Source organism: Acyrthosiphon pisum, chromosome X (assembly GCF_005508785.2).
Source record: "Acyrthosiphon pisum isolate AL4f chromosome X, pea_aphid_22Mar2018_4r6ur, whole genome shotgun sequence".
Classification (NCBI taxonomy): Eukaryota; Metazoa; Arthropoda; class Insecta; order Hemiptera; family Aphididae; genus Acyrthosiphon; species Acyrthosiphon pisum.
In genome coordinates, this window is record NC_042493.1 from 10,849,374 (window position 1) to 10,876,621 (window position 27,248).

Here is a 27,248-nt window from a genome sequence, read left to right on the forward strand (position 1 = left end):
TAGTATTGAAATAAATTGATATAGGTAATGGTATTTAACTATCAGTACCTACATAATTATCGACAAATGAAAAAAATGGAATCAGATTTCGGACCATTGATATTATTACAGTTGTGTTAAAACATTTATCTTGTGTTCACGTGTTTGTTGTTACCTACGCGTATTTTATCTAGTTTTTTTTTTAAAAACTCCGAAGATAGTTCATCGTTATTAAAAAGTCTTTGTATAGGTAGGTATAATATGCATGTGTATTTTGGAAAAATATAATTTTAATAATAATATTATGTACATAAGTTATGTGAAGTAAAAGTTAGCCACGATAAGCGATATTCAATTACACAAGAATATATCAAAACTGAAATTCATTTAAAATGTTTGAATTTGTTTAAGACCTGTAAACAAAATAATATGTCTCAAAAAGTATTCACTAATGCAGTGTTGAATAAAGGCTCGTTTTTTGCAGATTTACGCAAAGCACTGGTTTCGCCAAACACCCTAGTAAGAAAACGTAACCTACACAATTTAAACTGTTTTTTTTTTGTAAAATTATGCATGCAAAACAAATACCAGATGAATCAAAAAATCGTAAAAATTATTTAAAACATCACTATTATAGTGATACGATGAATAAAATTCGCGGTTAATAAATTCTAACAGGAAAATATGTGATTGTCAATCGAAGAAACAACAGACTTGGATGTGTGATACATCGCTAATGTCGTTATTGGAACATTGGAAACCGAGGGTCCTGGAACAAAAATGTTTCTAAATACTTAGTTTTGGGAAAAGTAAATATGACTACTCAACTATTACAAAATTATTCGAAAAATTCCTCAATTAACTATGGTCAAAAGGTATACAACATGATTCTACTTTTATTCGAGAGTGATGCCGCACCGTAAATATTATGGTTAAGGCAGCAGATGCAATATAAATGCAATTTAATTGTGAGTTGTGGTTTAAATATACAAGGTTATTGCAATAGTAACCCACTATATCATTTTATCACGTTAAGAAATTAAAATGGCAGCGTAAGGGGACGACCTATACTGGCTATAATATGATATAATATACTAAGATATGGACTGTGTACCCTTACGCTGCCATTTTATTTTTGTTACAATATAGGCTATGTGCTGTAATAACCTTGTTTGTTTAAGCCATGCAATTTACTATAAAATACTCAACATTATACTTGTTAAGTCCAGTGAAAACTGAAAAGTAAGAACTTTTTTCTCATGTGGAAAACTTATATCGAACGTGAAAAAAGTTTTTTAAGCCACTGTATCGCAATGGTTATCTAGAAAATTAAGCTCCTGGATTATACATTTATCGCCAGATCCTGATTATCATTTTAACATAGCTCATCGCAGCTATACATTTTGATAAACATTTGAAAAAAATACTTCAAAATATTCTTAACCAGTTGAACTCTGATGATATAAAATTGTTCGAGATATTGTTTTATTGAACGAATCATTAGATGTGAATTAAACGTATCTAAAATCAAGTTTTTTTATTGGCAACAATTAATGAAATCTCTCGAAAAATCACGTTTTTGGATAACACCATCCTTTTACTTGAAAAAGCAAAAGGATCTCTTTAAAAAATGAATAATACAATGTAATTCAGAATGAAGAAATCAAATTAGTTTTAAATATAATTCTCGATATTAGTACTTGATCACAATTTTTTTTTGTTAAATATTAAAACTATTAAAAAAAAAAAAAACATATTCTCGTTCTAAAAGAGTACTTAGTATTTGTTTAAATTTTTTTTTGTTTTTTTAAGAATTATTGTTAAGTGCATATTTTACATTATTAGTGCATGTACTTCTGCATATTAAAGCATTTTTAGAGCATATTTTGGTTATAGTTTTAGTGAATTTTAATCCACGTACCTATACGTTATTATACAACAGCCATGATATAAAATTGTACAAATAATCTTTTCTTTAATTTGTTTTGTTGGGGAGGAGGGTGTTGCTTAAAACTGATTTGCTAGAAATAATATTTTATCATCCTCGCTATGATATATACAGTGAGTGTGTATCTACATGAAACACTACCATTGCCTTACTGCGTCATTACTGATGCCGTTCATGTGACCACGGAAGAGGAGTGAGATACTGGCTTTTTTTCATCGTACTGCACACCCAGAAAGGTCTTTAAAATTTATTTTTGCACTCAATGCTAATATATTATGAAAATTTTATTTTCAAGGACTATATTCGCAACCCTCAGGGAATAGTAATTTCAGTTCATCGATACACGATTGGTGCATTTAATAACAAAATTTATAATAATAATAACAATTTAAAATTACAATATTTGTTAAGAACAAATATAAACTATAGACGAAGATAAATCAATGTCAAAAAGTGTTTCCTTGGGCAATATTAAAGTCTCATACATTTATAAACATTATTTTTTTAACTATTGTAAACTGGTATACTTATATCTGATTTTTCATTGGTGTATATTATTATAATTATATAAAAATAATCTTTAAGTAGGTAATCTAAAAGTTAGGATCTAATACCTAATAATTTGTATAAAACATATTTATTTATTTACGACCTATGTATATATATATATATATATATAAATATTTTTTCATTAATTTATAAAGGCATAAACTACAAAGTTATTAGTCTGCGTTACCAATTTTTTTACATTGAATGAAATATATTGAGTTTTCATTACACTACACTACATTAAATTTCATAAGTTACTATACTACTATAATATTATGTATATTATTATTTATACATATGTAATTTACTAATTTTTGTTAAAATATACCTAAATAAAAAAATATGTTGAGTACCTAAATAATCAAAACAAGGATTTATATTTAATAGAAAACTAATTTGAAAATAATTTGAAAATGTTTCAACTTTGACTCATATTTTTTTGAAAACACAACAAAGAATAAATGTTTATAAAAAGATCAATTTCTTGTTTAATATTATAAAAAATACGTATTTATTATCTGCTTAATTATTTATACAAATCAGTATAAATGTAGAGAAACGACTAAATAGTGTTATTTCACAGATAATTTATTATTACTAAGTATATTTAAACAAGCACCTGAAAGTCAACTAGATCTTAAAATATTTTTTATTTAACTTTATCTTTAGTTCGGATTTAGTCATAAAATTATGTCTTGAATCAGCTCATTGAATAATCATTAAATATTAGACAGCTATTAAGTGTGATCTGAGTTGCCTATTGAAAATGTTTAAAACAGCACCCTAATACATATAATTATGGCAATACCGTAGGGTAGGTTGAACTAATTTTTGCCAGAATATTCAATATTATATATAATTTATATTACCTACCATATAAGCCAATACAACCATACCATAGAATAGTGTGAATAAATTCATAGTAAAATAGCTCAAAATATTAGTTTAATTACTTTTAAAATATCATAGGTGGTGCATAGAAATTAATACACATTTAACTGTTGCTGGCTTATATTATATTTTAATTTACATGTGAACATTTTTTTTACCAACTAATTTGTCGAGTAAAAATCAATTTCAAAATATAACTTACTTAACTGTAACCCAAGCGTGACTATAAATGTCAAATGTTGTCGATATGAAAACGTCAGTAGCACGAATGGTTCATAATTCTCAGGGACACAATACCTACGTGCATAACTGTCAACAGATCGAATTTATGTCAAGTGGAAAAAATGAGAGTCATCCCATGTAAAAACTTTGACGTTTAATTCCGTAGAATAAATCACACGGAAATAATTGTACTATCTAGGTGTGCGCGATAAATCAACGGACTAGGTATATTAAAAATGATGGTTGTTTTTTAAAAGTCAAATAATGGTATTTTATTTTATTTTTGTACTATTCAACTTTGTATTAAATAAAAATTTATTTTATATAACTTATTATTAAACACGAATTTCCTTCCAGGCAAATTTACGTACGGAATATTTGAATATTACACTAAATCTATAATACACCTTATACACAATACTTGTACCGGTATATAGGTAAGTGTTATATTGTAATCAAAATTATTCAAATTCCTATATTATAATTCAATTTCCTTTAATTTAAATGATAATTTTTGATATTTTTTTTGTGTGTGCATTATTTTATTATATAATACACAAACCTTAATTCAAACTTTGAGGACATCTTTGTTGTAGGTACCCGGTAAATATTATTGTAATGAAATTATGAAAATATATTTTATTACATTTCAATCGTAAGTATACATAACTGTATTAATATGAATGTATATAAATAATAAGTATATTTAAATATTTATATTAATATAATATAAATTATTGTAAATTGTGAACTCATAGACCTCGACCCCGTTCAATGGGGCTCATTATATTTTCGAAAAAATACAATACAATATTCGATTTTAAACAAAAAAATCATTACGTTTTAGTAATTTATCTAGTTTTAGAAATAGGTATCCGAGGTACCTACAACTGTGTTGTTATTTTGTTAGGTAAACTATAAGAAAAACATAGTAACGATTTAAAACATATGCGCTGCAACTCAATGAAATCGTTACTTACTGCCACTCAAGAATCGCAAATGTTTGTAGAGAACTTTGTGCCATACGAATTCTGTCTTGTTGTTCTTTTGACCCGGAACTTCAGGAGAGGACGTTACTGGATTTCCGGAAGAACTTTTCATCTACACCGACTTTTGATTGCATAAATGTATACGCACAACAACTGTCACGTTCTGAAAGATTGAGAAAAACTTTTAGGTCATAATCCTAATTCAGTTAGAAAAAAATTAAGATTTTACAATTACTATCTACGATATGATATTAAAACTTTACAAGCGCTGTACTCGATTTTAAAAGTATGGTTTTTTTTTATCTCCTTTTTATATTTTATGAATAATTCATGTCATTAACGAATTTTTGAATACTACAGTTATTTATGATTAATTTAACAGACAATTCTTGACAGAAAAGTCTTAAATTCTAACTGCTATGTAAAATGCTTAGTAAAGTTATTTTGTTGACGTGTCCCTATGTGGTTTTCTTTAATTCAATATTATAATACGAACAATCTTATATGCTGCAAAAAATAATCACAAAAAGTCATACGTTATGAAATCGCTAAGGTTATAATCATTAATTGTAATAGTGATCATTATATTGGTACTATGAGATATTGACTATAAAAGTATAATTATTCATTAGTCATTACTATTGTATAATATTACTATATTTATGGCTAATTATTACTAATTAATATTGTTCGTTAGAAATTATTTAACTATTAAAATATACTGTTACTATTATATTTTGATATACTTAAATTATATTTTATAATCACAACCAGATATAATATAATGTGTTTTGGTGTATTTGATTAGATTCATTAAAAGTTAGAATAAAATATACAGAAAATACCTAATACATTTGCCTAATAAATTAAATACAAAATTCTTTCGTAAATTAAAAATGATAAAATAAAAATTTGACAAGTTAGGGGAAAAAAAGATTAAAATTATATTATTTAGTATTCACATTGTAATTCGTAGTACTTTAAAGAGCATAGTGTAAACGAATACTATTCGAGCTGGTTTGTTTTCGAAAACAATGTCGATAATCATTATAATACAAGACTATACAACAAATTAAATCCGAATGAAATATCTTCACGTTCTTTAAGCGAAACACTCGATTTTAGCATAATATTTAATCAGGTGCATACACATGACTCATCCTTGGAGATTTGAGACATATCTGGTACCCAGGACCTTATAATCTGTTCGCATTGTATATATAGGCTTACCCCGCTGCAGTATGACACGAACACCGGACGAGGAAGGAAATCAATTCTACGACATAAACACGCGACGAGCATTGTAAACAGTATCTAATAATAATAATAATAATAATAATAATTACTGAGTGACAGTAAGCAATATTATACCCGACAGAGGTATTTATGTAAACAACGTGCGTCAAATCTTATCTAGGACCGTCGCCGTCGTTTAATACCCTGCGCTATAATATTATTATTTGAAAACTCACAGAGATCGTCGGACGACGCCGTGAACTCCTTCACAATAATTTTAAATTGTTATTTATCTATGTGCTCGGATGTTTGTTCAACAACGACAGCTGGCGATGGCACACGACTACATACGGTATATGGACAATGCGGCTGCTTATCGTCTGGGCAGCGTTCACAGATATTATAACAATATTATAATATATGTAATTGAGCACTGAAATGTCTTAAGAGACGTGGAGGCGGTCATCGGCAGCAGCCAGCTGTAGATCGGTCGTTAAACGACAATAACCTATCTTATAATGATAATAATAATAACAATGGAGTTTTTGTATATTGTTATTATATTAAGAATTTGTCAACGCGAATACAGTCATAGATGATAATCGGGGGAAAATCGAGGGAAAAGAAAAAAAACGAATTCGAATAACGTGCGTACTTGACAATACACTAGGATATTATTATATCATTATAATATACTAACTGTTGAATGCGCGTATATATTTAATATTCAAGAGTTATGGTGTCCCGCCAAGATTTTCAAACTATAAATTGTGAATTTACGTCGTATATTTCCGTGTTATTTAATGCATACGTATGGTTTTATAATGTCATTCATTTCACATTGATTCATTAAAGTAACATCGGTTGGAACAATGTTAAACCCAAAGAAGTGTGTATTAGATTATTCTTTAATCATCTTCAAAATGCAAAAATGTATTATTATTATTATTAATTACTCATTGAGTAAGCCACTTTTTGATTGTATTACAATATGCAGTGCTGAACCATAAATCATATTATGTTGTAAAGTGTAAAAGTTCCCGAATTTTCTAAATAGTGTACCTAAGTAACGTTTAAGACGATGGTCCTGGTGCTATCATTATGCGATTATATTTTACAATTTACATAATTTGCATACAAAAATGTCTTAAATTTAACTTTACATGATTTAATTAGCTGTATAAAGAATGTCTGAAATTTAACTCGAAAATATTTAAATGTATAAAAATTATTTAAGATTTTAGAACTTTGTAAAGTTGTAAAAGCTAATGAAACTACATTATCTTATAACCAGTTAAACAAGAGCCCCGTTGGGCACTTTGTGATAATATATTTTACTATGGACTTGTAACAGTTGGTTACATTAAAAAGTCAAAAGTGTCATTAGAATATACCGAGAATACGGGTAAAGTACAAAATTATTATTTCATAGTCCTTTTTAATTCTTTAAACACAAAAGCTTTTTTTGTATTTCAACTTATATATGATTGAACCGATAATATAGTATAGGTACTTAATAGGTAGATATCAGTGTTGAAATAATATTATTATGGATGAATTAACCTAATATTTTTTTTTTTATTAAAATGAGCGTCAGCAGATGTGCCATTGACTAACATTGTTTCTACTTTATATTAACTTTTTTTTTAAATATATATATAAATTATTATATTATATTTTAATAAAATAAATATTTGTTATCCAATACAATAATAATAATAATGATACTGGTATTGAATACATGTTAAAATCAATTACCTTAGCTAATATTATCTACCAAGTATTTCAAGACTTGGTAGTTGAACAAAAAACAAATAGATATTTTGTGAAATTACTAAATGAGTTTTTAATAAAATACAAGTGTATATCATATGATTTAAACATAATTATAAATAACCAAAATACAGTAAACGGCTCATTCCAGAGCCAACACGTCTATTAACAAAATGTTTTCAATTGGAAAATTGGTGGTGTAACAAACTATACATAAGTACCTAACCTAATCTAACCTAACCTACTATTCATTGATTCTTTCTAGCAAAAACTCCTATTATTTATATTCCAACAGTGGCTTTGTGGTATTGTAGTATACTCTATTATATTCTCCATCGCAATTTAACATCAGAGTATAGTTAATCAAGCTGGTTATAAACAGAGTTAACTGTGACGAACAAATCCTCAAAAATATCTTGCGACTACTCTGAAAATCAATGATAGTAGACGCTCGTAATATTATTATTTTCCAATCAAAATTCTGGCCGAAAGCAATCGAAGCCTGCTATATTGCAATCATAATCTATAATACCATTTGACTTTAATTGGACTCATCAATCAGAAATAGATCCTTCAACAAATTTTGATAACTATTTTTTATTTGAAAATAAATCCAGGCATGAAATAGTTATATAATATAATATTACTACAGCGCATTACTCTGTATTAACAATGATAAAAGTAAAAATCGATTTAATATTTAAGATGTTATTAATAACGAATTAAATACGTATTTACACAAAACTTAAATCACACCATTTATTTAATAAGTGAGTAAATCGTAATCATATTAAGGAATACCTTCGTAATAACTAATAAGCACCTGTTACAGTTACTGAATATAATGTTACCTACGATATACAAACCTAATTTTTGAGGGCAAATTCAATTTTTAATATAACGAACTAAATCAATCATTTTTATTCAAATTTAAATCTAACTAAATCATTATAATATTATTAAAACTGTACTTATATCAAACCCAAAACTGAACTTTTAAATATTGTTTTGAAAAAATGATATGAAAAATATTATATTCACCTTAAGATTTAAGAATAATTTTACTTATTTATCGTTTTTTATAAAATTTAGTACCTTAGTATTTTTATTTCATTAGTTCGTTATTACAACCAAACCAAACTTTCAAAGTTAGATTATTTAGGTCTTGTTAAATAATTTAACAGATTGTAACATTACAGTTGATATAATTTTCCTTCGTCCAAAGCAGATATCAATAAGACATCATAACGGTCCCTTTATTTTTACCACACTGAAAACCTCACTCATTGAGTCGAGTAGGTTTATTTAAATTAAATAAAAAGTATTAAATTTCACTTTCACTTGAGACTGGTGAATGTTTTTTCTGTACTTTTTAATAGTTTTTGTTATACAAGAGCAATTCGTTTTTACTAACTTCTTTTATTCTACTTTTATTATTATTTATAGATACTGTATTATTATTTGTTTATGTCGGAAACCACAGTCAACAATGCTAATGCATGGATGAAGTTCTCATCGAAAACTGCAACTATGTTTATTTTATTTTCAAAGTTACATGACTGAAATACCTTATGGATCTTTTCTCACGCCAAATGGGATTTTCATGGAAAGTTTATCATTACGTAACAATTAAAGTGCTATTTATGGTCACCACTTGTAAATTGCATTAGACATTTATCGAAATATTTTATGATTTTTATTATTATTATTTTGGAAACTTAAAAAATACACTCAAAAAATATTATTCATTGACTTTTTATGTTAATGGTAAGTAATTTTCTAAGAATTAATATTAAACTTATGAATATAGCATATATATCTACTTCTATTTCTTTCCAATTAATATTTATATTTATACTCTAACTTGCTCAAAAATAATTTATTAGTACAGCAGTATACAATTAAACATATTAGAAGGTCTTATTCACTAACCCATAAACATGGATTTTACATAACATAATAATAAGAGTGTTGATGCAGATAAATGTAAATACATTATGGAAATTTATAGGTTAAATCGAATTTTAGTACATTTAGCAGGGTATAAAATAAATATACATAACATATATTTATATATCATTTTTATAATAATGTACAAAAATCAGAATAAACTGTTGATTTATTTTATATTTTATAAATTATAATATAAATATCACAATATTGATTTATTTTATATTGCAACAAAAACGCTATAATTCATATTTTAAGTATGATTGTGAAAAATATTTGAACGTAAAAGGCAAACAGACATTTTTTTAACATTGTACATTTACCTACATTTTTATTTTGAAATGAAAAGTTTCAAACGCAAATATATTGAATTGGCCTGCAGGAGAGCGTGTTAAGGTATAATCTAAAACTAATTTATTTCAGTTTAGTAAGAATCGTATGTAAAATAATGAATAATAAATCACATGTAAAATAGAAGTGATTTCTGCATAATAATTTTGTCTGGAGATTAATATGAAGTACTTTAATCAAAATTTACACACGTGTGAACAATTTTAAAAATAAATAAAAACAATTATATTTTTTAAATGAAATACCTAAGTTACAAGCTTATAATCGTTTTGATATGAATATTTAGAGAATGAAAGTGCTCTTAGTTGAGTTCAACGATTTATAGTTTCATTGTATAATGTAATATAATATTCCTGTTTAGACAAAATTATTTCATAAAGTAGTTTTTAGAATTAATTTAGAAATTTTATTTTGTTTTTATATACTGTGTGTAGTGATGGGATTGGTTTTATAACCATTTATTTGTGTGTGTGTGTGTGTGTATGTCATCACTCATAAGCTTTTGAACTTTTGAAATTTTCATCTACAAGGGTAGAATATTCCTATTACTTTTAAAAATAATTGGTAAAACTAAAAAAAAAAAAATACAGAAAAATATTAATATTTACGCACACCAGTTTATGATAAAATCAATAACCTTAGAGACTAAATTTTTCACTAAATATTTATATAAATATTTCCAAAAATATTATAATTTAAATATATTTTTGTTCTTTTTGTGATATATTTTGTAAGTAAGTATTTTAACTTTTTTACTCTTTTTTCGATTTATATAGGTATGTTTACATTTTTATTTTAAAGTTAAAAAGCTTGAATATTATTTTTATTTATATATATTTAAGCAATAAGCGTTTGAAGTTCAAATTTTAACGATTAGTGAATATTTCGTAATTATATCGTAATTAGAAATCCACAACATTTTAATTTTACACTATTTTAGCTTAAATAATAAAAGTATAGAATTTCTTATAAGTTGTTGTTACTATATTTTTTTTAAAAAGTTTAGTGTTTGATAAATTATGTCAAAATCAAAAACCGGAGTAAATTGAATTGTTGTTAAACATTTTAATATAAGTCAATTTTTATTACGTAGTTTGAAAATAAAAAAAAAATATTCTGTATAATTTTTTTTTTGTAGAAATTTAAAAATTATTTTAATTTACTGTAAAAGTAAACAATGCAATTTAGTACTTATGTACTTCCATTTTACATATGAGTAGGTACCTATTAAATGAATATAAGATATATATTTATATCTTAACCAGAGTATAATCTAAACCAGAGTTTAATTTTATCATTAAAAATATTATACCTAACAGACCCCTTAAAGTAATAATATTGTATTGCAGTTAAATGAACGAAATGTGATTTTAACAATAAATGCCTTTTTTAAATTTACTTATAAAATCATGTACCCTCATAAGTTATAATAATTATGGTTCTTATGTCTTTGGAGTACTTCGTACTCCAATTATTATTGCTTCAATCCCATTATTATGGTGTATTTCAAAAGCAAGTGTACTTAATTGATTCCGTAATTTGACCTCATTTTGCACAAATTACAAGTCACGTAATTTGGTGATTAAACTCTAAAGCGATTAGTGACTCGTCTGTGATTGCAACTCTCCCGCTAAAACATTTTCATCCACATCTATAACTCGTGAACACGTGTTTTATGAAATTCGATTTTTTTTTATAGTATTAAAACTATATAACTATAGTGCATAAATTATTGTTTATTTTAAATGTACCTATACAAAATATAATATAGGGGACGGGGTGGCCGAGCGGACTAAGGCGTCGGTTTCGACGCACGCCGTCGATGGTTCGAACTCGGCCACGGGTGGCATTTTTCTTCGGGCAGTCATGGGTGTCCGGAGAGTGAGGCCGCCACCCCCCCCACCCCCCCCCCCCCACGGACATGGCAGATACCTACGGTTGCCACTTAAAAATTCAGCCGAAACAAACACACACGTGTTCAAAACCTACAATACCTCCCACCCCCCAAAAAAAAAAATAATATATATATATATATATATAATTTAATAAAAATTTTTTATAAACTATAATTTTCAATCGATGAAAAAACGAAGATAACCTTCTTAATTTTGAAAACCCTAAATTATTTATCTTATTTCTGTATAAATAAGTGTTAATTGTAAATATTGTGTATAACTACTGTTTTGTATAATATTTAATTTAAAAAAAATATTGAAGTTTAATAAATCCTAAATTAATGTTAAATATATTATGTAACATGAAACTTAGTTAATAAATACTATATCGATGTATAAAGGTATTTTGTACCATGTACATATTGCACAGAATTTCGTTTAAACTATATAGGCATAATTGTGTGTAAACGTGTACGTAGATACGTACAATAAACGAAACCGTTCAGATAAATATTCATAATGATCTATTCAGTTAAAATATTTACAATGGTGGAAAAAACTTTCTAAAATAGTTTTGTTTTTTGTCGACAATTTTAAATACTATGATTTAATTAATTAATTTTGTAATGGGCAGATAAATTTCATGCATATTTTTTTTTGCTTTGTTGCTAGTAACGTAATATTCGATTATGTAAAAAAAAATTAAACTAAAAAAAAAAGGTACATCCGATAAGTGTCGAGCACAATTTTGAATCACCCGAATGATTAACCGAATTGTATCCAAAGCGTTTACACAAAATGTAATATTAATTAATTAAACTGAATTCGTTCAATGGTGAAAACTATTTTTTTCCGCGTACAATGTAGTATGTTATATCAATATTATACAATACGCAATATACATTCCATAATAATATATTTCTATTGTTTTTAGCGGAAATCAAATACATTTTTTTAATAATACCGAAATTGTCTTTGTTGCTCACAGGTACATATACGTATGCCATGCACCAGTGGCGAGGACATGGTGTACAATGCCACGAGTTCTTAAGTGCGTCGCCTGGATATCAGTAATGGCATCATTACATCAATCGACCAGATTTGTTGACAGAACATACGAGCCAATCAAAATATCATGGAGAGGACAAGACTCGGTGGTCGTGTGTAGAGTGAGTATACTATTTCGATACCTTGTGAAAATATGCAAATACTTAATACGAGCAGTAAACATGATATTATCATGTACCCATAACCCATCCCACTAACTATGAAATATTAAAGAAATATTGCTCACGAGAACTACCCTGTATAGAGTAAATGGGTATCGAGAATAGTTGTAGAGAATAGAAAAAATCGGGAACTGCAGAACCCAACCGCATTGCTAAATTCACTGTAAAGTACAAAAGTATAATAATAGTAATAGGTAGGTCCCTGTGTTCATATCAAGTCCCACATAGGTAGTTGTTTAATGAAAAATAAAAAAATATGTAATTCGTGGATTATTGGTGAACTGTGGAGGGGTGGTGGAGTACCTCTTTCTTATCAGAAAAAAATCAGCGTACCTATAGCTCTTAAATAATATATTTTTTTACAATGGCATGGGACTATTGGAGCTGCATATCAAGTATGTTCCTTCGACCACGTCTTCTCTCGTTACTCGTTTGCAATACTAGCACTGAAAGCAATGAAAATTTAAGTAAACGTTATATGTTTTGTATTAATCATCAGTAAACTTGCACCGCATGATTTAGTTTACCTAGCAGTCCTATTAATTTTAATCATATGCTGTTGTTCAAAAACTAATTGAAAACCATGTTGTTGGCATGTGTTATTGTTGGGTTGAAATGTAATTGATATGTTTTTGTAATTTTTTGAGCTTCTTTAAAAATATAATAGTACTCATCTATGCATGCGTTTTCACCGTCGTTGGTTGGAGAATAGTGACAATGGTCCGACTGACGTATTGTGAAATGTGTTTTACCACACCAATCATTAGATATTATTTATTCAATTAACATAATTTAACCTCCAAGTAGCTACTAACTGAGTATATTACCTATTGTCGTCGAAATCGTGCTTATTAATTATGTTCTTATTACAACAGTGATTGATAACAACTATAAATAATAAAATGCTATTCGTTTTCTGTTGTTCAATATAATATTAGATTATAATTTGCACACGTACCACCTACTATAATTAAGATCAATACAATATAGAACCATTTTCATTAATGCATACGCTGTATATTTTATGTAAACAAAAACCACATAAAAATTATAACAACTACAGTAGTCACGGTAGTTCATGTGTTCAATATTGTTTTGCATTTTGTATTACACTGCACTTGAGAATAATAAATTAAAAATGTATGAATCTCGTTTAGTGGATAAACATAATATATACATGGATGTTGTATATCGCCAATGTTTACTAAATTGATTATTGATTTTTTTTTTTTTTTGTTCTTAATAATTTATTGCCTCGAAAAACAAAATTATTAAATTATACGCATTGTAGCGGATCAATTCGATAAAACAGATATTTATAATAAAATTACGTGTTCTTTAAAAATAACATTGTTAGAAAAATCGAAATATGTATATTATTTTTCAATTTGATTGCTTGTGTTTTTTTTTTCAGAATTATTCACTTCAGAAAAAATATATAACATTTTCGTTTAATTTCGGATGAACATTAAGTGTAATACCTACCGTGAACTTAGAGGAAAACCATTTGTGCTCTTCAATATACTTTAATACTATTTAGGGTAATCTAAAATAATCGTTTTCAGATAAATTAATTTTTGCAACGTAAAATACGCTTTCAACTTAGGTAGGTACCTGTAGTCTCATTACACATTCTGTAATACAATTATAATAAATTGAAAAGAAAAAAGATATTTATGCCTAGAGGGAAATTTTAATTAAAATATGCTACATTGTTTGAAAACGTGTAAAGTTTTTATACTAAATACTATAAGCCAATTATTATTTTATTGTTATGATTCATCCCGATTAAAATTACAGTAAAAAATTTTTAATAATAAAAAAAAATGCATGCTACTCGATATTTTTCCTCTACAATGAAAATCTATGAATCATAAATATGTTTTTTTTTTAATAAGTAACCATGACAACGAAATCGGTTAGAAAAATAAAATATCTGTACCCAGCCCAAAAGCATATTTATACCTAAGGGTATGTTAAGAATATTTTTTAATTTTAATATTGTTTAGTTACCTATTTAAATATACGTACAGTTTTAGTTTCATACATATAAGACGTAAATATGTTTTTTTAATACTATTAATAATTGCTTACCTATAGTAATATTTAGTATATTTGATGCACTAGGTACTTCGGTCCCCACGGGCTCTTACCGCCGTTAATCATGTTTTTCTAGATCTAAATTTATTATTTTTACTTTATTCATTCGTCATATTTATTTTATTTTTTTATTGTTCTTAAATTCTATACTATACAATAACTGCAGAGGTCATCAGCAATAATCTGAGCTTTATAAATAATATTTATTATTGGTTAGAAAACGAATAATTGGCGGAAACGTACACTGCAGTTGTACGGCTGGTGTGCGACTGTTTTGTCAATATGATGTTATATTATAATATAAAACAATATCGCGTATTTAGATGAAAAGTATTGTGACACGTTGGGAAATTGGGAAATACGTTCGAACTATGGCCAATCAATCGAACCATATTAATGGTATATACTGATGATAATAATCATCAGAATTTGGCCGACTGTTATTACATACACACCGACGAGACAGATGTGGAAATTCACAGCGAAATTTAACGTATTCAAACTATTGTACAATTATCGTGATCGGCCTTCAGCGCAAAAGCTCCTACCGAGTAGTTCAAAGGTTGTTATCTAACAACAAAATAATAATCTGTGTATGGAATGATTTAGAAGCACGCATAATACCGTATTTTAGTGCGATGAACGAAACCTAACCGCGTAGGTAGTCGATATACGTTACAATATAATATTACAGATAATTTTCACGAATTTACATACTACTGCATAATAATGCATATTAATTATACGTGGAAAGTGTTGAACAGTATAGTAAGTTATCGAAGCCGAGTACTATGGCATTTGATTATGTCTCATTCACTCGTCACTATCGCCGGGTAACGTCTTTAAAAACGAGAGAATTAATAATAATAATAACACCAACACCCGCGACGATATTGTAATATTTCATCTTGGTGAATTTGTTTTAAACCATCGCGATAGGTAATCTCATTTGATACGCATCTGTAGGCACTTATAATAAATTCACTTAACGAATTATAAATAAACATATTTTATGTTAAACCTATTAAAATGATCTCGACAAATTATAGACGGTTTTTCTGGATACGGTTGCAGAAGCACCGTCGTGTGGTGACTGGTGACATAAATTATCAAACCTCTTTCCGTTTTTCGTTCAACTCTTATTTAAATAACTTTTTGCTCAAAGTATTCTCGAAACAATAAAATTGCTGTCTTCCGTTAAAATGTCAGTTTCAAACACTGCGGCAGTAAGTACCCAACAGTAGTATTATAGGTACTTATCGCTGTTTATTTTAGAAGTCAATTACAGACGTTGGACGTTTACTCGGCTATGAACAAAGTAACGATACTGACTAAAATATCGCAAACCTTTGACAATAGTTTCGATGAACGTTTATTTATCCCGTTGTACAAAGTTCGCTTACCAAATTTCGATAAATCAAACGTCGACCATACTTTTATCGAAGTCCATTCTTTGGTATGTCATTATGATCGTATTTCACGTTTAAAACTTCAATTTTATTACATTTAAACAATATTCTCTGTTACTAACTAAGAATCATGCCAATACTTGATAAAATATTGAACTAGACTCCCATTTTACAAACCCAAATAGGTAGGTACTGACATTTCGAGCTTCCTTTTTTGCAATAAATATTCAGTTCTTAAGGAACAAATCTAGTGTGGGAATAAACATTGAAATCCTAATAGATCACATTATATTTTGTAGTTTCTGTATAAATCGAATGTTAAAAAAAAATTTCATATTTCAAATTGGAACATTTTGAATTTAACTTTTTACCAGATCAATCAGTCAGCATATATCAATTATATTATGTTCCCTGTAGAATACGAATGCGTGTTTCTTACTTTTTCATTTAAATTTCCATGTACCATGTACCTATGATATTCAATCTGAGAAAGTAGTTAAAATTATAATGGCTTAAACATTTGTATTGCCTACTGTTATATCACGCCTGACCAAAATGTCTCTGAAGTATAGAAAAAAAGTATGCACATTTCATATATAAATATTAATAATAAGAAGAACATTAATTAAATTATTATTTAAAATATCAATAAACTCTAATATTATATTATTATCAATATTGATAGTGTATAGTTTAGTTAGAAATAAATGATAATTGATAATAATTAATAAATAAAAAAGCTGACAAAATGCACATGTTATAATATAAGAAGCTACTTTTAGTACAGTACAGCAGTGGACAAATGTATGGCCGTGTTAAATTTTAATATGACGGGTATCGTAATTAAAGTATGGTTATAGCTTGAGCTCAGGATGTTATATGAATTTTAATGTTTATGTAGTTTTTCTAACTTAATTAAGTGCATGTACAATGAAATCGAAACTGAACGTACCACGTATGTATTCAAATTGCAATTCTCGGTTGGTATCTAAAATTAAGAACAATAACCAGAAATTTTAAAAGAAAACAACTATCGGAAAATTTAATTTTTCCTTACAACTAAATTATTATTAATACAAATTGTGAATACATTTTTAAATACAGTAATAACTATAAGAATTATTGGTTAAATTAAAACTTGATGATATGTATTATTATGCTTAAAAGCATAATATTTTCAACATTGACCTTATCTATACTTAGTATAATAATATAACTTTAATCAAGTAGTTAATGCATTAAAGGAAACATAAGTATATTTACCTTCTATATATTCAAAACAAGGCACTTTTTGTGTCGACAAGTGTTTTTCTTGACGTTTAATATTATATGAACATAGGTATACTGGCTTTATTATTTTCTATTTATAAATATGTTAGATAATAATATCAATACTTATGTTTATAATAATGAGAGTTTATAACGATATTCGATAATATATCACCACCATTCATACGATAAAAATACAATTACTTATTAAACATAATAATATATTGATATGACAGCACTAACATAATTTTTAAATTACAAAGAAAGAAACAAAAAAATATATTTTTCACTTATTATAGAATATATTACCTACCTACTGTATATATATATATATATATATATTTTAAATATTGTTTTAAATGAAAAAATGTATTTAGTTTTCAAAACTTTTTTTAATCATACAATTTTTAAAAATGTTACAAATCACTTGGTTATTTTCACATCAAAAAAACACTCGAATTCAGAAGTTGGTACACAAATATTATTATAACTCGTATATCAACAGTTAAAATACAATTTATGGAAGTTGATTGCTTACGTCCCGAGACTACATTGAATAATATAATTATTCAGTTCTTAAATATTTATCTCTCTCAGACATTACACGAGTATCTTAGATACACAGGACTACCAAGAATACAAAATAATAAACACAATAATTTATTTTCATTATTAAAGTTTAAATTTAATAAAGGTAAATATTAAAAAGATAAATTAGGTACACGTTTTAAAAATTGTTTCCCAGAATTTTCTTTCATGTAATAAAAGCTCTAGTCTGTAAAAAAAAAATGTACACTTGAAGTTTTTTTAAACAGAAATTGTATCTTGATATTTAGGTAGGTGTCAGAATTTAACCTATGAACCAGACTAATATAACTCGTTTTATTATTATGCGATAAACAAATTCATATGTTTCACACAATATCTAAACATGATAAATAACATTATTACAAATAACATTTACAAATTAAAAATGAATAAATGCGTGTCATAAAATTCACTTTTCAAAAAACCATCGAAATTATTGAACGCGATGACAATAATAAATTGCGGCCACGCATTTCGATTGTCTCAATATAATTTCAAACTTTGTATAAATAATTAAATGTTGCATGTCAACGCATTTTATCGAAAACGGTGAAAACAGTACAAAATCCAAATGTTTAGTAGGTAAATTTATTCCGTTAAACAGCTAAATTGTTATTGAGTCATGATTGTTAATCGGAACGCAGAAACGGTAAAACACGATTGAGGCTCAATCGATTGAGCATAGAATATTGTATGCAACGTTGCCACATTCAAACAATTTTTTTAAAATTTATTATGTTCACGTATTATTACACCAATAATTATTACGATACCGATCCTTTCACGAACCACGATGTGTTAGTCATGAGCCAAGCCCAGCTTTATCTAAAATGTTAGAATGGTCATTAAAATGATCGAGATAAGTATGACTATTTTCAAATTATTATTGAAATAATTCAGTTTAGAGTGCTCGATCAACTATAGTGCTTCACCTATTTCAGTGGTTAAAAAAGTTTGAATATGTTTTATTTTTATTATTTTATCATGGAAAGTATAAATAATATACCTACAAATTATTTTACCAGAAAGATGTAACGAATTGACACTAGGTAGAAAAAGTGTATAAGTATAAATTAATTGGCGAGTGGATAAAAGATAATATTTTGAGATGGAGGTCAGGTTAGAACCCTGTGTTATTTTTTAAATTCTACCATAGATATTTGTATTATTGTAATTATTTTAACTAATATTAATTATATTATAAATTATAATGTAGTTCAAAATGTTGGAAAATTCAGCAAAATCTCAGAATTTTTTATGCTAATTCGTGGAGGTCTCCTTTTGTATTTCTATATCCTTTGACAGGTACACCAACAAATTTCCTCAATCGTGTCGTAAAAAATGTTTTATTTTGCCCAATCATGTGATAGCTGAAGCACAATTAATATTTTTCGTCAATAACTAGGATATCATTGGTGATCCTAAACGTTTCACGTGATACGTGATTTTGTTAATATTGTTCATTATTGCTATAATATTGTATCCGCAGTAATGACTGCAGACACCTAACTGAGACGTTTGCAAGTTGCGATATTCGAATTATTATTTTTTTTTTACGAATGTAACATTGTTTACAGTTTTTAGATTCTTAGGTATGAATTGGTATTTAAATTATGTTGATATATTTCTCATATGAACTGTTATTTGAATACTAAAAAAAATTCAAGTAGCCCCTCTATGTAGGTAGAATTTATATTATCTAGATAGTGCTTTTAAGTGATAACAGTTTGATTTTCTTATCGAGAGATAAAAAATACTTATCTGTGAAACATATTTATCAAATACAAGAAGGTGTGGGTTTAAGAAATTAAGCTCCACTTAGAGTCATTGTTCGAATTATCATAGTTTTTTTATTTACAACATGGTTAAGTAGTTGCAACCACTATATTTTACCAAAGGGATCCAAATGAGGTGAGTGTCAAAACGGTGTCTGTATCCAGAGAGAATTCTTCAAATTAATTTTATTCATAGATCATATTATTTAACTTATTACCTAGATTTTAGAAAGTAAATATCATAAGAATACCAATGTTGAGAAGTAACTTATCTTACGTTACAAGTACCTAACTATAACGATTACTTTTTAAGACATTTTATGATAATTTTATTTTATTTTATTGTACAATTTAAGTTACTTTTTGTAGCAAAATTACTAAATCAGATACCTACTCTTTCCTTTTTTTTTTAAAAAAAAAACATTATAAGAACCAATTAATAATATATAATAATATAAATATATCATCAAATTTCAAATTTCTGAAAGTAATAGCTGAAAAATTGTATTTGACACACATTTTTATTTTCAATAAAATATAATTCGTTATTTAAAATTAATTTAACATTTAATCGTCTACTTAGATTTCTTAAATAAACAGTTTATATAATTTAGTATTGTTGATCGTCATCACTTAGATAATATATATTGACAGTATGTCAACATCATAACTATTAAATCCCAGTAATGTTTTTGAATATAAAAAGTAACTTTAATTGTAATAAAATTACTTTTTTAATTCAAAAGTGATTTAACTTGGTCAAATAAAAAAATATAACTTAAGAATAATTTAATTACAATTTTAAAAGGTAATTCATAATCTAATTTAATTACCAAAAATAATAACTTCCCAAACACCAGGTGGTACTTATAGTATCATTAATACTACCATGCAACAGATGTACAGCAGTATAATTATAACTTTATTCACCATGATGTCTATATACAAGTCCATAATATTATGTTAAGAGTCTGGCTTTAACGTATTTATCAGTAAGTTGATGACGTCCAATTATATGTTGTTGTTTTTTTGTATAACCTAACGGAAAGCAATAAAACCGAATAGATATGCCTTTTCTTTAAAACGTAGTAGGAACTCACACAGTTTATAATGCTGGCTGAGTTCCCGTGTGGTACATAAGCTGAGGAAAAAAGCAATAAGTCTAATATAGGTTAGGTACTGATAGGTAATATGAGTAGTGAGTACGTTTGTATGAAACGGATTTCCTAGTACATATATTTCGTATTTACCTAGTAATCTTAAAACTGTTCACCTTCCGTACTTGTAGTTTGTACACGTCTCCCTCGAAAGTAGAATATTACGGAAATAACGGTTGTTCTTATCAATGTTTCGTAGTAAACGTAATAATACAGGAATAATCTTTTATTGAATAAATTACAAACTCAAACCTAATTGGAATAGTTATCTCATAGTATAAGTATGAACATATAACAACGAACTATATATGCAATAATATGGATGTTACATTCTGCATTTATATGAGTTAAATTTCATAATTGAGGATACAAATGTATTATCACTGTGAAATATTTGAATAAGTAAAAAATAAATATTCATAAATACATTTTTATTAAGAAAGCTTATGATTTATATAACAATAATACATAATATAAGAAAAATGGTTAGAATTTATACGTATCACGTGACACAGGGACAAATTAGGTATTAAAATACCAAAATGTCCGTGTTGTCTTGTAAAAATGTCATATAATAATATGATTATTATTAGAGTTATGGTTTTGTAACTCAATAAAACTTTAAAAAAGCACCTTAAATTATTTTGAAAACCGACCATAAAATTTAAACGGAAATATTTCAAATTATTTATTGTTATTATTATTATTGTATCTTATTATAATTATATCAGCCTATCCGTCAAAATAGAATCTCGACTTCTCATATCATTCCTTTCTCTATCACTAACTACCTTTGCAATCTCCTTTTCTCCGTTTGACGCATGTAGCTTTTGACACTTGAATAATGTTTAAATAATTATGTAAACTATACAAAACTTGTTACTTTAAAATATTAACATGTAATTATTTATAAAAAAAATTATAAAAATAAAAAATAATTTAATATACCAGCTAGGTTCTATGGTTATAACAAGTTGGTTAAAAATTATAAATTATAAGATCTGTTCATATATATATAAACAAATAGCAGAAAAAAATATTCTAATCCAACGTAAAAACACTTAAACGTATGATGCGTGAATTCCTTAAAAATAATTTAGAATATTGCTTAAGTTTCTCTTTTCTACCAAACTATTTTTATAAAATAGGTATTTTCATCTATAATGTCCAGTTTCGTTGATCGGTTAATTTTTTTTTATATATTTATATTTTCAAATAAAAATTTTTATCGGTGATTTGATAAAATCCTTTTATAAAATGAAAAACTTATTTCAACAGAAACCATGGTCGCGAATTTGAAATACACTATTTCGTACCGTTAAGAATATATACTCACAAGGGTGCAGGCGTACGTGACACAGGACGAAAGGTTGACAGGAAACCACTAAATAGAACTTCTTCTATAGAACATTTACTATACAGTCTATACAACACATAATTTCTTTTCCTGGTTATATCAATAAATCAATTCATTCAATCGAACATTATGAGGTAAAACAAATTGAGACACACATTATATGATATAAAAATAAATATTTTCGTTTTAAGTTTTTAAAATACGTAGATTTATAACATATTTTGTAAAATAGTTATTAAAAATAAAATAAAATGGAATCAAATACTTTAAGAGATCTAAAGAGGCATTTAAAAAAAAACTACTTAACCTAGGTGACAGTTGATGAGTTAATAAAAATTATAATTTTGCTAAACGTTGTATTTAACTAATTTATAACTGAAATTACTTAATTGTAGAAAAATTAACAAAAGCAAATGCCTACAAAATACTACCTATAATTTTATTATTATATTAAGACTTAGATAATATTATTATTTAATTTTTTTAATGTGATAAATTATCTTTAATAAAATAACTAAATACAAGGTTTAATGCACTTGTATTGGCTACTTGCATTTTTATTATCTTCACTGAGGAAAAATCTCAAAATGTAATTTGTATCACAAATAAATATTAAAAAAATTATAAAAATTCATATTCTATACAAAACAAAATTTTGGTATGGCATGCACAAATAACATTTTCTCATGAACTACAATATACTTTATCAGTTGTCTTATCCCAAATTAAAAAAGTTTTATGAAAACAACTCATAATATGGTTTAAAAATGTCTATTCTTGTTTAATACACACTATTTTTAAATTGTTAAAAACATATCAAATGAAAATTAATTATTGACATTTTAATTTATTACCAAGTATATATAGTAAATCAATGTTATGTAGTTTTGTAATAAGAAATTCGATTATTTGTTTAGTATCTCGTTGAGAAATTCTCAATTCAATTAAATAGTTTTTGCAACTATTTTTGATACATATTTACTGGTCTTCAACAGCCTCGAGAGATTATTGTTAAAATTAACGTAAAGTATCGTAAACGTAAATACAAATTTAAGTTTGATAGAATTTACAAATAATTGTACTTAATAATTGTTTCGATTTCCAGGGTAAAAAATAAAATTAAAAAGCTTATTTTCCAACTACAATACTAATACAAAAGCATTTAAATTTATATTATTCGAATTATCGCGTACCTATATAATATTATATTATGTATATTTCAGTCAGTTATATTTTAAATATGATCAAAATATGTCAAACATGTAAGCATTTGTTCACTTTATGTTTAATCAAATATACTTGAAAACTAATTGAACCGTCGTAGAATTCCCGCAGGACACACTGTACCAAACTTAATAAATCCTACGATTCATTTTTATAGTTATCATTTATAATAAATTCTATCTCGACTAGCAATAGTGTCACTAAACCTAATTCACATGGGATATTATTCATATATAAACACAGCAGATGTATGAATGTAAATATCTAACAAATCGGATTTATTGTCGTGCATAATATGACCCCAAGTTATGAAAATATATAACGGTTAGGGTTGAATAAATAACTCAAACAATGAACTATGTTGTCGAATACAAAAGTCTTGACTTATTGTGGTATAAAATGTAAACAAAACGAAAATCACAGGAAAAAATAATCACAAACCCGAAATTGGTATAGGTGAACGATAGATGCTGCTAAGGACTTAAGTGTAGTTGCTTTAAAATTTAACTTAAGCAACGCCGCCTTTTATTCAATATAGTGGCACATATTTGGTTCACAATTATTATGTCGTAGGCAGTCGGCCAGTACCAATTCAGAAAAGCGTCAGATCAATAGTTCAACACTTACGGGAGAGCCTTTTTTCGGACGTTTTCTGAAAAAAAATATACATATATCGTTGTATGAATACCATTGTGTGTAGATATGCAACTACCACCAACCCAAACCTGTGCACAAAATGGGCACTGTAGACCATCATACGGTATATTCATAATAATATTGTCGATTTAAACCTATACCGTTTTAAAAATGAAAATAATATTTTCAGCTGATCTTTATTATAGGTAAGTTTACAATACACCGTTTTATCAGTCAAGATCCAACGAGGATAATATATTGCTATGTTTTGGTCTAAGTATTGATGATCGTTTATTAACACAAACATATTGCATTCCACTACAGCGACCACGGTTACAAGCATATTATATTAATTGAATTTCATTATTTTGGTTATGTATTATGGATGAATTTATTGTTCTTATCATTTTTCTAAACATAAGTCTATAGTGTGCGGAAAAATTGATTCATGATAAATCCAGACTAAAAGAAACTCTGAAGACATGCAAATTACGTTGTCCACAAATGAATATTTAAAATGATTTTAATATTAGTTTTAAACTAGGTACTTATCTACTGAAAACTAATTTTTAGACTAAGTAGAACTGTTAGAACCTCTACGTTTGATATGTATACGTACCCAGGTCCTACTTATATTCTTCACATTGCCGATCTATATTATATTAATATACTGATGTATTGATATCTATACTATATTGATATTCATCATTAAAATGTTTTGATTTAAAATTGTTATAGCTTTAAAAGTGGAATATTCTATAATTTAAATCGGATCTTAACTTGTACGGTATTATAATTATCCATCTTACAAATGTACAAAACAACGAAATTTTATTTAGCAGAAGCCATTTTGTATTACTAGCTTAAATATTAAAGTGAATTACCTTACTTAGTGATAAGAACTTTACTTCTAATAGTTTTGATTATACGTCAGTTTATCGTGATATTTCCAGTTGAAAGTGAGTTATGAGTATTTTTTAATTATTAAGTTTTAGAGTGTCACAACTTATTTCAAAAACAAAAAATAATTTTTGAATATCGTAAGAAGTAAGAACCAACGTACAACCATAGTTAATGTTCTTACATTTTACTTTTGATAATAGATTGATCCACCCTGGTATATAGATAAAAACGAAATTATTGAATTTAAATTAATTGAAAAACAAAACCAATCATTGGTTACCAAACTGCCAAATGCAAATTTGTTACGTTGTACGTTTGTAAGATGGAACCAACACTTGTGAGTGTACTTATGAGGAGTCCCCTTAAGTTAATCCTCGTGTTCTATTTGACTCTAAGCTTTAGAGTTAAGAAATATTTACGAGTAATAACAAAAATAATTTTCACATGCTTTCATCGTAAGAGTTCTTTTGATATATTATTATTTATTATTCTACAATCTGTATATATTATTACAATACAAGGACAACAGGTTTTGTTAATACGAAAAATATTGTAAGACTTATTTTTGGTGTAATATGTTGTGTAGGTACATATACATTATAGTGAGCAATGATTCCACTTAGTTTATAACATGATTAGTGTTTAAATTGATAGAATAAAATACTTAATATTTCTTAACAATTGATAAAAGTGTTATTTTTCCATTATGTATAACATGTCTCAACATTTTTAGTATAATTCAATTAACGAGAACTACAAAAATATCCATTTTTCGATATCGTCGTAAAGTCGTATCTCAAGAAAAATCGATTTTGCGATTTATACATAAAAAAATGCGGGAAAAAATAACACATGATTTGATAATAATATTAATAATTATAATAACAATCTTCAAGGAGATTAAAGATTTAATTGTAAATTTGCCGTAACTTGATTACATGTTATCAGTGTTCACGATTTTGTCTCTCCTGAACATATTACATTTTTGAGATACGACTTGTTACTCGCCCAACGACGATATGTAAAATATATAAATAGGCATTTAACACACACAATATTTCAACGTATATTAGATACTTAATTTTAAATTAAAAAGAAGGCGTAACACAATAAATTATAATTCGTGTACACATTTATAGGGTAAATATTATTATGAAACGTTTAATGTGTATATATCTTATTCAAATAAGGAAACAAATTAATTTTTAATCTAAAATATCTAAAAATGTTATGTATTTAAATTTTATTCCAGAATATAATGACTTAAATATATTTATTATTTAGTGCATAATTTTCACCCAAAGTTATCTGCCATATAATTTTTCATATTTAAGTAAAAATGTCAAAAACCGTGCGATGTAAAAAAAAAAATATGTATACAATTCCACAACGTATTATTATAACTTTTAAGTATGAATAATCTGTTTAAAGATGTCAAACTGGAACGTAGACTCTTTATCTTGACAATCCTATGTATAATTTAATAATACAGCTTAAATCGTTTGATACCTTTATCTGTCAATCATCCAAAACGAATACCATTTTATTTTGTTTCTATATAGGTATTTTATTTTTCATTTTAATTCAGATAATATTACAATGATACCGTGAATTCATATTATTTTCATTCCAAAAAGTATTGTTTAACATTAACACTATAAACTCGATAGTTTTAATAATTGTATTAAAGCAACACATTTTCATATCAATTGGCGTGGCCTAAAAACATTGTTTATAACTAACTTGCAGTGTTAAGAAAGTGATACTATATATATATATATATATAATAATTAATATTGTATTTTAATGAATGCATTT

At 26.5% G+C, this 27,248-nt stretch overlaps 1 protein-coding gene across 1 annotated transcript in view; it reads left to right on the forward strand.

Moving 5' to 3' along the window:
- The window catches only part of LOC100162115 (sex peptide receptor), a 229,472-nt gene that overhangs the window by 168,735 nt on the left and 33,489 nt on the right, over positions 1–27,248 (forward strand). Inside the window, exon 4 of the mRNA XM_001944418.5 lies at positions 12,772–12,952. Coding sequence (XP_001944453.1) covers positions 12,772–12,952 — 181 coding nt within the window. The remainder of the gene's footprint in view (positions 1–12,771; positions 12,953–27,248) is intronic.